Source organism: Hippoglossus stenolepis, chromosome 16 (genome assembly GCF_022539355.2).
Source record: "Hippoglossus stenolepis isolate QCI-W04-F060 chromosome 16, HSTE1.2, whole genome shotgun sequence".
NCBI lineage: Eukaryota > Metazoa > Chordata > Actinopteri > Pleuronectiformes > Pleuronectidae > Hippoglossus > Hippoglossus stenolepis.
In genome coordinates this window covers 21,713,611-21,732,370 of record NC_061498.1, presented here as the reverse complement: position 1 = coordinate 21,732,370, position 18,760 = coordinate 21,713,611, and the positions used below count along the sequence as shown (strand labels likewise).

Here is an 18,760-nt window from a genome sequence, read left to right as displayed (position 1 = left end):
GGGATTGCCAGGAAATAATTAATGGACCTTGATGAATGAAAAGCAGACACAGGCAGGTTCAGGCATATTCAGAAGACTGATCTCTATGAGTGTGTGAAATTTTGGTGCAGCATGATTGGATTTTTGGGGGCTGCTGGGTCTGTGATGTTTTTTTAGTTAGTTACTTAGTTACGCTTTAGTTCAGACTTGTAGGTCCATTTCAGTATGAATGCACATATTGTGAGTCTGTTAATATAGCTTATAATAAACACATCACACTTGTAAACTGCTCAACTAATAATCTAAATGCTGAGATGACTTATTGTGTCTTTTGAATTAATAGTCACTTTCTCTGGTTGACCACTTTACAGCCTGAGGGCATTTTCACAACCACAAAACACACACACACACACACACACACACACACACACACACACAACACACACACACACACACACACACACACACACACACACACAGCATCTTTGATGAATCATGAACTAAGTAAGTTGCTGTTTTATTCTCACCGTTTCCCCATTAATGTGGACAACAGGGCAAATTAAAATAAGGCTATGATTGCTCTTCTAAGTTCTAACTCAAACTTTTTAAACAAATGCTCAGACTTTTCAGATGAATTTTGCAAACCCCAAATAAGAATTACAATGTGGTGGCTAAATATAATGCGTGTTTTCAACAAAGCATAGTTCAAACTATAATAGTGAGTGAACTGAGTTGTATCAATAAACATATGAAAGTCGTTCTACATTTGCTTAAAAAACCTGAATGGAATCTGCGGTTCCTGAAAAGGTCACAAACTACTGACGTAAAGCGCTATCCACCAGTCGTAGGGAGTTGTAGTGTTCCTGCCCCGAAACTCTTCCAAAGCTAACGCTCGCCACCTTTGAGTTGGACTTCATATCCCAGAGGTCAGCGCGGCGAGCACGTCTACTGACGGGGCGCTTTAGCTCACGCGGACCGTCTCTGGGAGTGCTGAGTCGAAGATCCTCTTTGGCGTCCGTGGCGATAGAAGCCGGTGGCCCCGCGTCACCTGAGACCGACCGAGAACACCACAGCGAGGGTTGGAGGCTCTCGATCACTCCGAGGTTTAGGCGTAGCGACGGGCTCCGGGCGGACAGCAACGTACGCCATCAACTGCGGCGCTCAAATCTCACAGAGAAGTGAAAATCCAAGACCCACGATGGACCCGAGAGACACTGCCCCTGATTCCTGGGAACAAGAGGACGATGTGGAGGCCACGATCGACAGGCAACTTGAAGACGCCCTCACAAATTTAAATGTGAATGCGAAGCCGTTTGTGCCCAATATAAACGCCGCCGAGTTTGTCCCGACATTCACCGTGAAAGCTCACTCGGAAAACCTCGATTCCGCCGGTAAGTTCCCAGTCACGTTGGGGGGCTACCTCAGCTAGCAGCTAGCTAGCCGCTAAGTGCCGCTTGGGCTGGGTACTTGCTAGCTTACTAGCTACTTTACAGACACGCGTTCCTTGAAGCGCGACAAACTAGCGGCTAGCGGATGTTTCCTGTAGCAGTAGTTGACACAGTGCGTCAGATGCTGAGTATCTCTAACTAGAACCCGCACCTCCGGCCAATGTTACTTAATATTTCTGAAATAGACTGGTGTTATTTTGCCTTGTTGAGACTGTCATAACTGTGCAAAAAGTCAACACACCCGGCGTTAGCTTGTAAGAGCCGGTAGCCACCTAGCATGTTCGTGAGTGGTGCGGTGCTCAGGTGATGGGTCATAATGTAGAACTATTGTTCCAACCCCCCCAAACAGTAAATGATATGATATACTGCAAACATCCATGTGGTGGCTTATAAACAAACGAACTTAACCCGGTGATTCAAGCTGACCCTGAGTTTGGTGGAAATTAGAGGGGCCGTCAGTGCGTGACGTGGATCTTCTGACGCACTGTTAGTCAAGAGTGGAGCGAAGTGTGTCATCCAACTGCGGGTGAGGGTGGACCGGTGACCTGCACGAGGTTGGCTGTTGGGTCACCTTTGGAAACTATTATCGTTTTATCGATCCACTAACACTGTGCTGCTCTTACTCAGCACACCACTGGTTACTCGAGTTTCCACTACAGTATCTCCTAATGGAACTTAGTACAGTGTAGAGGTGCTTGACAGAAACAAAGTAGTGAACTCCTGGACATGTGTAAGAGACTCTGATGATTCCATACAATCTCTCAATTCTTGACTTAAAGTAGCATCTGAAGTCTGAAGAAGGACACCAGCTTATGAGACATAAATAAAATCGACTTTCAGATTTGTTTCCGCAGTCGGTTTATAGATTCCCACTTAATTTAGGCCGAAATGAGCATGTTTGAGCAAATGGTCAGACTTAATGCAAATTAAGTTAAACTCAGCCATTCTCTTTTCCAGTTGCTGTGGAGAAAATATCCACCATGGAGGTGTCTGAAAGCACTGGTATGTATGGAGTCTGTGTTCTAGCTGGGTTCTCTCTGTGCCATGGATCACACACGCATGCTGTTACTGCTCACCTCATTGTCCTGACTCGTGCAGGCTCACACTGAACAGAGAAGTTTAACAAAGCCCAAAGTGGCTCTCGCATCATGGGTTGCTGAAGCTCTCTGTGTTGACTTGTAGCATTGGCTTTGTGCATCTACCTATGCCACAGGGTGCCTCTTAAAACTGAGTTCGCAGTGTGTGGCCACAAACTAACTGAATAGTGAATTTTGTTATAGATCAGCATCAGTCTGTCTTCTGTTTAGTCCCAGGTTGTGTGGGTGTTGCTCTGTCACATACACAGGGACAGTGTTTCATTATCACTTGAAACAGACATGGCATTATTTCAGTGGGAGATAGCACTAAAATAAACAATGTTCAGCTGAGTTCTGAACTGGTGATTATGAGCTATGGTTATGCTTCTTACTCTAAGATATATTGTGTGCACCCAACAGTAAAATATTAAACAGTAATAACATGTGCCATTAAGTGTAGCAATACATACAGCAATTCTGCTAGTTGCAACTTATTTGGTCATTTATTTAAATAGAAATACCAGGACAAATGGCTGTAGTCTTGGTTTGACACTTGTTATGTGGAAACATATGAAAGTAGAAAAGGAAGCACAGAGATGTGGTTGGATGTTTACAGCTGACGACCACTTCAGTTGAGGCGTGGCCACCTTGTCGGGGTCGTAGAGTTTGTTGACTATGCACACATCGGGCAGGTTTCTGTAAAAGACTGTATAGTGATAATTTCAACAACATTTAGTTGTGTAACTACTTAAAGGTGGTAAAATCTTTCTAAAAGCCTTGTTCAAATCGACACAGAGTGTAATGCAAAGGTTTCATGTGTCAGCTGGTAAAAAGTCAACACCTCACTGTAGTAATACCTTGGTCATTCCTAAATACCTGCACTCCGTAAAAGACTTGGAGTGATCAACCCCCACATACGCGTGGATGTTGGATAAAAAAAAAAGCTGTATGTGATGGAGGAAGCAGACGTCTGGTTGATTCACCAAAGGTTTGTGATGCCTGTAAGATATGGGCAGACAAAAGTGGACTGTAACATTAAGAACAATACAAGATGTACATCACAATCATATTACTATATCAGTGTAATTTTAGGAGAGTAGTATTACACCTGCAGGCCAGCACATGCCATTTTGTGAGATAATCAATGCAATAGGAAACAAAACAATTCTGCTTTATGAATGTTTTAATCTTTTCCTGATATTGTTTTTCTAATGTTTAACTTTTTATAGAAATATTGTAAATGTTAAACATGAGCAGCTCTTTTTTAACAACCACTTTACAGCTCACACTTTCCCATACACACACATTCATACAGAGCATGTTGTGTACAGAGCACCTCTCACACACACCAATGATGCATCATCAATGGCAGTTGTTTGTTTCTGTCATGTGCTACCTTTGAATCTGAATCAGGGTTTATTTCTAAGTAGGTTCTTGGCATATGAATGAATTGTGTCTCATCAATTTTGTTCCAATGTAGGAAAAGGTGACAGACCCAGTGAAGACCCTGAAGTTGCTCTGTAGAACATTTCCTTGATTCTGGCAGCCATGGGTTGCCAGACTAAAAACCTGTTAAACTAGGGACAGCTTTTCCAATTGACAAAAGCTGTGTCCCCAATTTGAAGGGTAAAAAAGTTAGGAATGGGACATTGATTACCATGGCAACAGCTGAAGCCTCAAAGCTTTGGTTCAGCCATAGAAATCCCAATCCAATTTTCTTCCCAAAAACTGAGTTTTTTTTAAATTTCATATGCAAACACGTGTGAAGTTTTGTTGAAAATGAGGCTTTTGGTCTCATTAATAAACTAAAGCCAAACAGGTATTCTTATGAATCACGGTTTCTCAAGCTGTTGTGTTTTTGTTTAATACATGCTTTTTTTTTGTGTATCCCAACCACTATAGCTGCGCAATCACAGTTTAGTGTGTTTTAGTGACAATCTGTCCAGTTTGTCCAATTCACATTATCTGCCTGCTGATTCCATGTAAAAGTTCAAGTTGTTGTTTATAACACACTACTATGTGTGTTCACATATTAGGTTTGTTTACCTATTCAAGGTTGTTGACTTTGCACAGTTTCGCTATCTCGGCAACCTCTTCACCAAAGAAAGCACTTATTGGTCATATTGAATAAAATGTAAAGTGCTTTTGGGTCAGTTCTTAATATAAACATTAATATTTTAATAAGTCACCAGGTTAGATGACTCCTTGTACAACTTTCAGCAATATGTCTGAGAATCTTTCATATCCAAACAAATTAGTATTGTAACTGAGGTGTCCCAATCTGAATCAATGATGTATTGAATCAGACCCTTGTTAATGTCGTGATAGAAAATCGTAAAGTATTTGGTCTGTTACATATTTTAGTTTTTAGGCCCCTGGGGTTCAGCACATTCAATTTGAAATAAGATAATAGATATTACATTGCCAAATTTTTGTAATTTAATTCAATTTGCAATTCTTCAAAAGTAATTGGACACTTTTCCTCCAAGCATTTCTGGAGGAGCTGAATTACTTCAATTTTGGAGCACAAGTCTTGTGGGTGCACAGAAAATCATTGTATGGTGTAGATAAAGTACTGTTTGACTGTGCAGCAAGTTGAGAAGACTTCCTCGTCAGTGATCAAGAGAAAAGTTCATGTCCAGAACCTCAGAGGATTAGCCACAAGACATAAACTAAAGCCCACAAACGGGATCCATGCTGCAGTTAACAAAAATCACAATAATGGAAACCAGTGAAGTTCTGAACAAAGTTTTTAGGACTGAAAATCAACCTCCATCAAAATGATGGAAAAAGGAAAGTATGGATTAGAAGAGGAAGGGTTAATGACCCAATGCTGACACCGCTGCATCTGTCAAACATGTTAATAGTTGTGGCTCCAATGGAACTGGCACACTGGGATTGCAGCAGGATGAATGCAGAGGTAAACAGGAGCATTTTGTGCTCAGATTCGCTCAAATGCATCAAAACTCAATGGAGAACATCTCATTATTTAGCAGGACAACAATCCTAAAAATTCAACCAAAGGCTCTTTATAAGATTTGACCGTATCAGATTTTAGTTTGGACCAGTGAGCTGCAACTCTCTGACAGCACATTTTCTACCAAAGAGAAAACATGAACTGTTGCAGCCCAGTGTCTGTGTTCAGTAAAAGACAGATCAGGCACAGCTAACTCTAAAGTGATCAAATCAACGTAGTGTAAAGGCTGTTTGTGTGCATCTTCCAACAAAGTGTTTCCCGAGCTCCCAGCTTTGGATAGGGGATATTTTCTGCACTCTAGATGTCACACAATGTTAGCATGTATTTTTCCCGTCATGTATCGATACATTGGCGTATTGAATGATGTCTGCAAATGGAATTAGTTAACTTCGTTTTTTCATATCAAATCGAAAAGCTTTGGAAAGAACACACTAGTTTCAGTCTGAACCGGAACCTGTTCTCGGCAGTGCTGCTAAGCCGTGTAGGAGGCTTTATGTCAGAGCGCTGTCATTCTTTCCCATTTTGTCTCCTTCAGTACTAAGTGTGCATTGCTGCTGTTGTAGAACTGTGCTTTATAGGGAGAACTTTGAGGCTTGATATTTTACTGTAAAACCATAAATAATATTATTATAAATAAACATAAAATACAACCACATACATATTTTAGAATATAGGACAAGATGGAGAATATCCCTTGTATGTTGTACCGCACTTAGTTCTGCCTACCACCAGTTGATGTTAGTGGATGTTCGGGACATACCTTGATTTAGTGTGTACCATAGTGTCATCAGGTGTTTCGACCTTTAAATCACAAGACACTATATAACTTATATGCATTTTTAAATTAACTTTCTACATCTATTTTGTTGTGGTGTCCTTTGAGTAACTAATGGTTATGATGTAGCTTGATGTGATATAATGAAGCTTATTGAAAACGTCTTTAGGATTCATGTGGTGGAGTTTCCTCTGGAAGCCTGGCTTGCATTTTAGGTGTACAGCACTGAGTTTGTCACTATACTTTAAAATATTAAGCCATAGACTGCTTAATCTTTGAAACCAAACTGCAATGCTGTATGAATTGCATCATATATTCAATCATCTGCACTGCGCACGTGCACAGCTGATGAACATCCTGCCAGGGACAGTGAGGATAGGGAGAGTCCGATTAGCTAGTAAAGAAAAACGAAGTTCTACTTCATTGGCTAATGCAGTACCAGTGCCAGAAAGGCACCCAAACAAAGTGCACATCATGCACTCTCAATAAATATTGGCATATGTATAGTCCGATTCCCCGAAACACACTTTAATGCTGGGTCTGGGTTATTAAGAGGGATGAAAGTATAATAAACCCTGTGCGTATTTGAACCCAGTTAAGTTGCTGTAATGTATGTATAATATGAAGGCAAAAATGGTAAATGTGTGCCTGTGTTTGTGATTGTGCAGCTCCAGTGGAGAACGGTGACACAAAGATGACCATAGAGGAGCGATGGGACCAAAAAGAGGCTGACCAAAATGATGAAGAGCCAGGAGGCGGCGACCGGGGACCAGCAGTGGCAGCAACAACGGAGGAGACGGCTCCAGAGATGACTGAGGAGGAAGAGGAAATGCCAGTGCCCAAGGCTCCACCTACACAGCCAGATGCCCCCAAAAGGGAACACATCAATGTTGTATTCATCGGACACGTAGGTGAGTGCAAACATCTGTCTATTGTAGTTCAGTGAGTGGATAATTGTGTTTACAGGAGGGATTTTAAAGAAATCCATATGTAGCTGTGTACTCAAAATGATGTTGATAACACATATTACATTAAGTGTGGAATATTGTGACCTAAAAAATGAAAGAATAAGGCTGGTTGATGTTCTATATATTGTTACTAAATATCTACCAATATGTTTGATTGACTTCCCCACTCTGTATCTGACGCTGAACATAAACTAGGCTACTAGCTACCTTAAGCTCCAGTCTTTATGATCAGTCGTTTTTTGGCTGGCTACTCAAAGCGGTGATGTTGTGGTTCTGGCTAAAATACAATCTCTGTGTGCTTCCTCCCCAGATGCTGGCAAGTCCACCATTGGCGGACAAATCATGTGAGTGTTTTTGTGCTCTCTGAATTTTCTCATGAGAGAGGTGATATTAACTGCATCAGACCTTTGACCTGCTGATATGCATTTTCCCTTCCACTCCAACAGGTATCTAACAGGCATGGTAGACAAGAGAACCTTAGAAAAGTACGAGAGAGAAGCCAAGGAAAAGAACCGAGAAACCTGGTGAGTGGACGTATTACTGTACTAAATATATAGATTTAATTGAAAATAGTTTTGCTCATTGTAACTATAGTTTAAGAAAAGTGCTGCATAAATAAAGTTAATATTAATGTATGATGGCCAAACACTAAATCTGTGAGAGTTTTGTTGTTGTTTTTTGCCAGGAAACGTTTGTGTCGGTATTTCCCATGAATGACCAAAGAGACTATAGACTGAAAACATTTTTTTTGTCTCAGGTATTTGTCCTGGGCTTTGGACACCAATCAAGAGGAGAGAGACAAAGGCAAGACGGTTGAGGTGGGCCGAGCATACTTTGAGACGGACAAAAAGCACTTTACTATCCTAGACGCTCCTGGCCACAAAAGCTTTGTGCCTAACATGATTGGAGGTGCATCACAAGCAGACCTGGCTGTTCTGGTGAGTTTACCATATAAACAGCCATGTTGTTGAGTTACAGTGGAACAGCAGTTCAACACTGAACTAGTAGCCGTAGAAACAAAAAGTCAGCTAGGCTGTATATACTTTTTTGGACACACAGTAACTGGTGTATTTGAGACAATAAGTAACAAGAGGTTGCATTACAGAGATGTTGGAAGTGTTTCTGGATCCATGTTCTGTAAAAATCTGTAAGGGATCTGTATCAGTGTTGTTTTATGTTGAAGATAAATATTGGCCATTTGTCCCAAATATCAACAGTAGTATCTGGTTCAAAAATCTGTTATCGTATCACTTGAACTATAAAGTTTCCTCTCACTTACAATGGCAGAATGTCAACTCAGCTCCATAACTGATGTTAGAAAGTAATTCCTTCATCACAACAGTATCATGTGAGCTCAAACATCATTCAGCATCAATACTGAACTTTCTCTATATTGATACTTTCTCAACCACTTGGCTAAGTGCCACAGCCCAAGAATGAAAACTAGAAGTTGGGAGATGGAAATGCAGATAGGGTTAATGGTTCCTGTGAACAAAAAAGCATGAAAAACACTTTTTCTTTTTTACCATTAAACTAAATATCCACAAACCGTTTTCTTTGTGTAACCTATAACATCTTTATTTGTTAAGAAACATGCATTTCTGTTTTTCCAATATGACCTTTTCTCTGACACATTTTTTTCAACAGCAGAGAATCACTTCTTTGAACATTATATGTTTTTAAAGTAAATCACAGTCTGAATGAATGTGCTCTACCTCAGGTGATCTCTGCCAGGAAAGGGGAGTTTGAAACTGGTTTTGAGAAAGGTGGCCAAACACGGGAGCATGCCATGCTGGCCAAAACGGCTGGCGTCAAGCACCTGATAGTTCTGGTGAATAAAATGGATGACCCTACAGTCAACTGGAGCCTTGACAGGTGAGGAGAAATTATATTTATCGCACATGAATCATTGTAGCCTCACTGCTGCCGTAACCACCAGTTGGCCTTATCAGGACACAAATGAACTGTTTTACAGTGTTTCCCATTAATTAATAACACTATCCTAAAACCTATATTTTGGCCTTTGAATACTGGATGATTGGGAGTTCGATAAGATTGTGTTAAAGTGGGTGAACAAAAGAAGGGGAGGTGGGCTGAAGTTAGCAAAGAGGGCTGACAGATCATATACTGGTATCACACTGTTTTATGATCTGATCAAACTTCTGTTTCTGTTCATGTAAAGACACTTCCTGTCACTACCACACAATTAACGCTTTCCCATATCTATTAAATACTAACTTCTGCTTCATCTAATATTTGATATGTCTGAAGTCTGTCTGAATGTTTGTGCTGCCTCCAGTGATGTTGATGTCTCCCCTGTTGTCTGTACCCTCAGGTATGAAGAGTGTAAGGAGAAACTGGTGCCATTTTTGAAGAAGGTGGGCTTCAACCCTAAGAAAGACATTCACTTCATGCCGTGCTCCGGGCTGACAGGAGCCAACCTGAAGGAGCCCACTGATATGTGCGACTGGTACACGTAAGTCCCATTGCTTGATCTCAGCAGGTCTCTGCTGCCACTGTGAGAACCGTATAGTCAAACCAATGCTCTTATACTGCTTCCCCACTAACTACTGTCCATATTTAATGTCATTGCAGAGGTTTACCATTCATTTCACACTTGGACAGTTTGCCACATTTCAAAAGATCCAGCGATGGCCCTATCAGATTGCCCATTGTAGACAAATACAAGGTAAGAATCTGTAGTTAACCCCTCTGTAGTTGCAGTGTTGTCTAAATGAAAGTCTGCATTCAAAAGAGTAGAGATCTGGTTAACTGTAGATTCTGAAACCAGTGGTTAGAAAGGATTTAAATGCCTGAGTATAGGTGATATGAACTATTGCACCCACAGAACATACTTCACAATGAGTGAAGTATGTTCATTTACTTCAGTAATTTCCTACCATGTTGTTCTAGTAAGGTGCAGACATGAAGCAAAATGAGTTTTATTTGCAGTGGAAATGTCAACTGGAGCCTGAGGTGTAACCATGTTATCGATTGTTCCTCTCACCTGCTCTTTGTCGCTCTGTCTCACCAGGACATGGGCACAGTGATTCTGGGCAAACTAGAGTCAGGCTGCATCAGTAAAGCACAGCAGCTGGTCATGATGCCAAACAGGGTAAGATATAAGAGTGTTAACGGAAACTTTATAGAAACCATCAGAAGGAAGATAACTCTCACTGACAGATAAAACAAGCAGATTTTCTATTTAGAATGATTTATCTTGTCACTGCTTCATTCGTGTGTCCAGATATTAATCCAATCGTTACTAAATGCACACAGTGAATGTCCAAAACTTTTGGACCACACTATTAAACTAAAACTGAGTAAATGTAATTGCTGACAACCAGTGTTGTGAAAGTTACTGAAAATGAGTAATTGGTTACTGTCACAAGTTACTTTTTTCATAATAAGATAACTGATACCATATACTGCATCAATATAATTGGCTACTAGATTTTTTTTCTGGTCTACTCTCCACACATGTTGAGTGAGAACATTGGTCTGTCGTCACTGTTACTGCAAACAATGCTTGCACACTGCAATGAAGTGATTAGTCTGTCTGGTTGTTCTCTACTAAACTCTTGCTCTTTCTGCTCTGATTAAATAAATTATCTCTAAGTCTTATCCCATGTTTCTACACCTGTTGTCTCTGCTCCTGCAGCATGTGGTGGAGGTATTGAGTCTCCTGTCGGATGATGTGGAAACGGACGATGCTGATCCAGGGGAAAACCTCAAGTTGCGGCTGAAGGGCATTGAGGAGGAGGAGATCCTGCCGGGCTTTATCCTATGTAATGCTGAGAACCTCTGCCACTCAGGGCGCACCTTTGACGCCCAGGTCAGTCTACATTGCAGCTCCACTCTCACTGATCCACACTAATTGGCAATAATGAGATTAATCAATAAGGTCATTGAGAGAAAAGTCATCTACATCTATTTTGATAACCAATTTATCTGTTACATCATTTTTCATGCTGAAATGCTACTAATATTACCATGATCCAGGCTTTCAAATATCAAAATGACCACTCTCACCCTGTTCAACTTTAAAGCGTTCTTGAATCCCATCCTCAGCCAAGCAAAGAACAGATACCTGGTAACATCACCCGGCCTTATTTCTGCACTGTTTTTGCTTAGGTTAAGCTAAGGTGTAGGGTCTAAAAAGCTTGTTAGGCAATTTCATCTGAGGGCTGTGACTAAGCCCCAGCCAAATGAGAACTTTTCTCTTGACCTGTATTGCCAAATGTGCATTTGGGTGCGAGTACAGCTGATAGCTCATTGAATGTGCCTATGTAACCCTGAGGGCTCATCACAACCCTCTGTATTTATTAATTTCTAACATCCTGAAAACCGAATAAAAACAGCTAAATCCATGTCAAGCTAGTCAGCATGTTGTTCACTCCTCCAATAATTACATCTACCAGGAATCTATGAATATGAGCAATTTATTTCAACAATTCAACTGGGAAACAACTTGTCTCTTCACTGAGAAGTTCATGTTGTATGTTTGAGCACACCCTCTTCATCCTGCCCACAATGCCTCTGTGTTAATACCTGCAGTGAACCTCAGTGGCCCTCAGGGCACACAGTGAGCTGGCTGGTATAGTGACGTGCTCATTAAAGCAACATGTTGTTTTTGGATTTCTTCTCATCACACTTTCTTTTCTCTTCAGATCGTCATCATTGAACACAAATCCATCATCTGTCCAGGTTACAACGCAGTCCTTCACATTCACACCTGCATTGAAGAAGTGCAAATCACGGTAAGATCTAAGTGTCTGGCTGCATCCACCACTGATAGGTTTTAGTGTTTTAAAGCCTAATTTCTGCTACATTTACACCTGGCCTCCACACTACTCCAGAGACTCTGAGCCTCTAAACCAGAGGCTTTTGGAAATGTTGCTTGTCCCTTTTTCAGTTGAAAACTCATGAATTGTGGTTTTAGTCTGGAGGAGCAGAAACGAATACTTTGCTGTCATGTGACTGGTGTTTGTATAGATTAAGATTTCCTGATACGGAGTTAAAACCCTTGGAGATGGTTTTAATTTAAAAATGAAAACCTGCTAGTGTGGATGCAGCCCAACATTACTATTAAAGATGGTGATTTTCTTGAGGAACAGTGCTTGAACAAAAGTTTAGCTTCATTGTTTGTTTCTGTTTCATACATAATATGCAGTAGATTGAGAAGGCTGTCATTTCATAACACATGTAGCTGTGGTTACCACTAATTCAATGTGTTATTTAATCCTACTCGTGTCCATTATGTGATGGCATCCTGGAACTCTTTACCCCCCTGCAGGCCTTAATCTGTATGGTGGACAAGAAGTCAGGAGAGAAGAGTAAAACACGACCACGATTCGTCAAACAGGACCAAGTCTGCATTGCCCGTCTGCGCACAGCAGGAACCATTTGCCTCGAGACCTTTAAAGACTTTCCTCAGATGGGACGGTTTACCTTACGGGACGAAGGTACTTTACACTTGTGCACACAGGGGGGGTGGGGGTGATTTTGTGAGTGGGATTCAATTTTGACTTTATCTGGCTGGTTTGAAATATGGTGTGGCATCAGGTGTTAACAGGCCACCTTTTCTCTTCTGCTGCTGCTGCTATGGTTTAACTGCAAGTTTTACAAAGTATACAATTCAGTTTCCTCCAGAAAGGAATGAAACGCTAATAACCAATAATAAACAGCACCATCTTTACACCATTGGGCTCATTATCATTAATGTGATTTATACCAGTCTCTAAAGGTTCACCTAACCTCTGTGCTAAATGTTAATTTCTTCAAAATGGTAAAATAAACTTACATAAAACAAATAACTATGATCTATCCCACATACTGGAAAGTTAAAAAAGCCTTACATTGTGTAAATATACTAAAAATACATGCACAGTAAAATATACTTTTTAAATGAGATAAAATCAACAGAGAAAATAAAAAATAGGGAGGTACATTTGAATGTGTGTTGATTAGTGTTCAAATTGCAACCAGTGAAGAAAATATCCAGTGTAACTGGTGTCATTTATTTTGTCCAGAGCTTAATATATAAATATTCACTATTTTGCCTGTATTTTTGATTACGGGCAACATAAACATATCTGTACGTGTCTGCAGCGCTATCAGAAAAACCTAAATGATGGCCAACCCTACTTCACACTGATCTGGGGTTATCTCTGTCTACAACATGTGGAAGCGGATTCTATTTATTTCAGTCCCTTCTGGAGCAAAACTCCAGTGAACAGCTGTCTGCATATCAGCCAACAGATGAATCCGTTAGACGGCTTAGTTAGAAGCATCTGCTACTGACAGTTAGAGAAGGAACGCATCACGATCATAGTGAGCATAGTTATCCTGGTGATCAGTATTGTTTCAATATCTGAAAATGTCCAAGAACTGATACACACACTACTATTATTACTCTTGCACACAAACTCATCTTTTGAGGAGCTTTGTATGAGTCCTCGGTGTTTCTATGGTGTAGTGTTCTATAGAATAGGATAAATAAACAAAATATATATTTTACCCCGCCTAGTTAGCAGCAGTATTCTTTCTGCATATTCAGCAGACAAGGTGAAAATCTCCAATCACTCAGCCCTCTGATACAAACCATGATACATCAACATTTCGTACTGAGTCCTTTCAGAAGGAGGTTTGATTGTTTTTGCGTTAGCCTGGTAAAAACAATCCTTGGTTCTTCAGTGGAAATGTATTTACACTTTAGCTGATAATGGGACTTTAACACAATCAATATTGAAGTACACAACGGTGCGTCTCACTTGTTGAATGTTGAAACAATTGAAATAGAGCAGTTAATTATGAGCAATGTGTAACTTCTGATAGCATGTTGTAGATAAGATCCAGCCCAGACATGTTGAGATGTTAACCACTGTATTCACTGACCCCCTTTGTCTCCTCACTATTTATTTGCAACATACAAAACGTTCAGGATGCAGTTTCTTATTTACATCCTGTCACAGACATGGCAGATGTCAGTGGCAGCAGTGTTCAAATAAATTAATGTTCTGTGTCTCGGAATGGAAAAACCTCTGTTGTTGTAGTTCAGCATCACCTTTAGAGAAATGATGAGATGATCAATCCAAGAATCTCCCAGTGAAACATTTGAAATGGTTGGGAACCAGAAGCGTCAGTGTTTAGTCAGTACAGAGGCCTACAGATGTTCACTCAGTGTCAGATTCATCCTACATTTTGTGAACAGTTCACTTAAAAACTGTCAGAGCTGATTAGTGAGTTGGAGGTATTTTCACTTTAGTTAAAGGGGATTCAAAATTAGTTCTTGATTTAAATGTATTAGTGAACAGAAATGTGATATGTGTTTGCTTCTCAGGTAAGACCATCGCCATCGGTAAGGTGCTGAAGCTGGTCGCTGAGCGGGACTGAAGAGGACGGAGATATCCGAGAGTCCTGATGAGAAGGGAATGGGCAGAGCTTGGTAAAAACCCGCCCACACTGTTGTCAGCGGCGAGGACACCTCCCTGTCACGCCCCCCTTTCTGCGTGCCGAAGATCAGCTTCAGAAAACAAAAAAAACTTGACAAAGAAAACCTGTTTTTTTTAAAGCAAACCAAGATGAAGTCCACACGAGTCGGCTTTCTCATATTGAGAGCTCAGCTATGCCATTTCTGGGTTAGCACCTCCCTCCACCTCTCCCACCCCCACTCTGGTCTACACATCATTACATATTTTTCTTCAAATTTTTTTTTTCTTCTTTCATAAATGACAGATGGCAGAAGTTATATCTGTAAACAGATGTGGACCAGGATTTTTGCTTGGAGTATAACAATGATTTTCAGAAATAAACTGCAAAATCCATTGATTGAGAGAACCTACCCAGTTGAAACCAAATGTTTATCTTGGGTGTACATGTTTCCCTTTGCTTTTACCCAGTTCTTGGTTTCTCGTGGCGTTCAGGCAGTGTGCTTGAGCGTGTTCAAATGTTCTAAAAACAAACAACTATGACAATAAAATAATAAATTGGGAAAACAAAGTTGGCCGTATTATTCAGTTTTTAGATGGGGTCTAATTGATGTATTTCTAACAGTATTTCTACAAGAAACCTTTAAGTATTTGGACCATTACATATTTTTCTGTTCTTCAGCCCCTGAGCCTCAGCACATTAAGTATGAAATAAAATAATGGTTACTACATCAAGGTGTCAAGTCTGTGTTAATCTGAGCAGGTTTGTATCAATATAGAAAGAAGTGTGTGGTAGAGGCAGCCATTTAACACTGCCCAGAGTGCAATGGTTCAGTTATAGCCATAATAGGACAATAATATGAAATATTTCTCCAGCAGCTGGATTTTTTTTTTAATGTTAGTTGAAAACAGCTCATCAGATTGAGGTGGAGTTTTCTGTCAATATGAGGAATAAAGAGGTGACCATACAAGGGTAGAAGATAATGATGCTCAAAAAATTCTGTTCACGATATCAAAGGTGGTTTGTTTGCCAACGTTAACAGTTGGTTGCTTTCTATAGGAAAACTTTGAAATCTGGAATGAGCTGGTCGACTGAGGGTGAGGAGGAAATGAGTTTGGTAAAGAAAAGGTCCAGTGTGACTGCACAAGTGGAGAAGATTCTCCAGGATGGAGGATGTTTCCTCGTCAGAGAGCAAAAGAAAAGTTCATGGCTGGAACCTCAGAGGATTCACCATATGATACAAACAAAACACCAGAAATTGTTGTACCTGTACTACATAGCAGCATCTGTGACTCTTAAAGGGGACATAGCATGCCCATTTTACCACAAGTTGATATGGTTCCTTGGGGTCTTAATGAAATGTCTGTAACATACTTTGGTCAAAATACCACAAGGATCATTTAAAACAGCACCCTTTTTACCCTGTATAAAACAGCCCTCCACAGAGTGACCTGTTTTGAGTGCCTGTTCCTTTAAATGCTAATGAGCTAGCTCTCCCCTCTCCCCCATGATTTTAAACGATATAAATTACATATTTTATATGATATAAATTATCAAATATGCATCCCATACTTTGTATTCTCCTTCTGTTGTCCTGGAGTTTTAATTTTCCCAATCACATAATTAAATGTCCCCCTCTGCCCCGAACCCCGACATTCAACGGGTACAACAACAAGCGGAGAAAGCAGAATCGCAGGCTGACCTTATATATACAGTCTATGGGGCTGACCAGCGCGGAGAAATGCACGTCCCGTGTGAACAGCCAGGCGGTTCGCTTGAGAACGGCGCTGCGCTGCCTCGCAGCCTCGCTGGTCCGGTGTAAACCCGGCATAACGAGTGGGGGCTCTGTGTGTTTGTGCGGTGTTACAGTAGTGCTGAACACTGAGGAAGTCTTCCACACTGCTGGCTGTGTGGCGTTGACACAAATTCCAGCTCACGCACGGGAGAGCGAGCGGTCGCGCCCGAGCAGCTGCTGCAGCCTCCCAGTCCCAACGATCCAGACAAATGCCACATGTGAGTGAGTCGCGGGCTGACCAGCGGAGAAATGCTCGTCCCGTGTGAACAGCCAGGCGGCTGCGTGCTTGGGAACGGCGCTGCGCAGCCTCGCTGCATCCGGTGTAAACCCGGCGTAACGAGTGTGGGGGGGGGGCCAAGGCCATGTAGGGAGACTTCCAGTGTATTGTGACGACACAATACACAGGAAGCTCAATCGAGTCACTCAAGCATGACGTTTCTGACTTAGAGGAACCATAACAAAACGCGTGAGTGTTTTTTTTCCAGAGTTTTGGGGTTGGTAGACATGCCAGATACCCACATTAACCTGTAGAAGCACTAACAAAGTGGAATTTGCATGATATGTCCCCTTTAAGGTAACCTCAGGTTTAACTTTGGATTTTCAGTCCTACAAAGCTGGTTCACTCAGGTTAAGTTTGAGATAACACATCATCGCTCGGTGCTTGACCCCCTTCTTTTCACCATCTACATGCTCCCGCTTGGTCATATCATCCGTAACTAAATCTTAACTTCCACTCTTACACTTACGACACCCAGTTCTATCTAAGCACTCATCCATCCACTCAGCCCTCCCCCAGTCACTAGTCAACTGCCTGCACGACATAAACATCTGGATGTCATCTAACCTTCTCAAACTCAACAGTAACAAGACTGAGCTCATGGTTATGGCCCCCAAGGCTGTGCTCTGGAAGGTTGGTGATCTTGTTATTGACAGTTGTTCAACATGCACATCCCACATCCCACATGCCCTAGCGCCACCATATCTAACTGACTTCCTCCTCCCATACACTCTGTCCCGAAAGCTGAGGTCCTCAGACAGGTTTGCTCTCCATCCCCTACACCAAACTGCTAACCTTTGGGGACAGAGCCTTCTGTGTCGCAGACCCACTCTCTGGAACTCTCTCCCAGGCGAAATCCGCAGTGCTGCTCTGGACATCTTCAAAAAACTCAAACACCACCTGTTCACTAAGGCCTTTGGCCTCAGTTAATGCTCCACTCTGTCATTAGTGCTGTTTATTTCTGTCCTGTTTTGTGTGGATTATTTTCTTTTCTCTTGGTCCCTCGTGACACATGTAGAGCATCCTTGGGTCTCTTGATAAACGATATATAAATTCAAGTTATTATTATTATTAAGTCCTGACCAATCAGATCACTGGAATACCAGAGAAATCAATCTGCAGGATCCTGTCAGGGACAAAAAAGTGACAGTATTGATGCTTTGACACTTATTCTCATCGCTGCAGCTAAACAGTCAGACATTTATTCAGTTTCTGTAAATGGTTTGTATTTATATGCCCTTTTCTAGTCCGGTAGTTTTACATTCACCCATTCACACGCATGTACAACAACGACTGTCATTTAGAAACCATGTCATTATTACAGTTTGTCTATCAGGGATCATTGTGTCCCACCCACTCAATATCCACCTCACAACTTTTTTTTAAACATTCAGTATCAAGCTCCAGTACTGGTGTGCCACTGTGGCTGTACTTACATCATGTGATGCTAGTTTTGCATCAGGCTGAACATTCAAGATAAATGGAGACTTCTGGATATGTGACTGTACTGAAAGTTAACTTTCTGATGATATTTCTGAGTTCAGGTATCACTCATTTGCCCCAGATTAATTCCATCATAAAGAGAGAATCCACCAGCAGGTGGTGTCTAATCCCTGCACTGCAGTAACTAATGAAATGGGTTTGCTCAGTTACTGTAATCATTATAATCAGGTGTTCTTCCTCATCTATAAGTTCCAAAAGCACTCCCACCACTGATGTATTGAAACTCAACCCAGTTCCCAGTTGAGTATGAAGCATACGTGTTCACCTCTCACTTCCAGCTCACAGACCAACATTACTGTGTTTATGGCTTCTAAACTGATTCAAATAAAACTAACACAAAAGGATTTTAGCCACTGAGAAGCAAGTGTAAATAATACGAGGAATTCAGTTTAATTAAAATGAAGGTGAATGCAGCAGGATGGATGATGGGTAATGGGTGGAGGGTGATGGGTGATGGGATGAGGACAATGGGTGGAGGGTGAGCTCAGTGGTGGGGGCATGGCTTCAATGTGAGCAGCTGTCCAGTCAGTC

The 18,760-nt window shown here is 41.2% G+C and overlaps 1 protein-coding gene across 2 annotated transcripts; it reads left to right on the top strand.

Moving 5' to 3' along the window:
* The first annotated feature begins 905 nt into the window (after nucleotides 1-905).
* Nucleotides 906-15,224, top strand: gspt1l (G1 to S phase transition 1, like). Of its 2 annotated transcripts, XM_035181179.2 has the most exons (14): nucleotides 907-1,370; nucleotides 2,385-2,429; nucleotides 6,924-7,166; nucleotides 7,534-7,567; nucleotides 7,670-7,747; nucleotides 7,981-8,161; nucleotides 8,944-9,098; nucleotides 9,559-9,699; nucleotides 9,819-9,912; nucleotides 10,258-10,338; nucleotides 10,885-11,058; nucleotides 11,894-11,983; nucleotides 12,520-12,688; nucleotides 14,566-15,224. In XM_035181179.2, exons 1-14 carry the CDS (start codon nucleotides 1,178-1,180, stop codon nucleotides 14,616-14,618), a joined length of 1,731 nt encoding a protein of 576 aa, XP_035037070.1. In that variant the 5' UTR covers nucleotides 907-1,177; the 3' UTR covers nucleotides 14,619-15,224. The 2 variants fall into 2 exon arrangements, with proteins under 2 accessions (XP_035037071.1, XP_035037070.1); XM_035181180.2 differs by lacking the exon at nucleotides 2,385-2,429 and having other exon boundaries at nucleotides 906-1,370.
* Nucleotides 15,225-18,760: the final 3,536 nt, after the last annotated feature.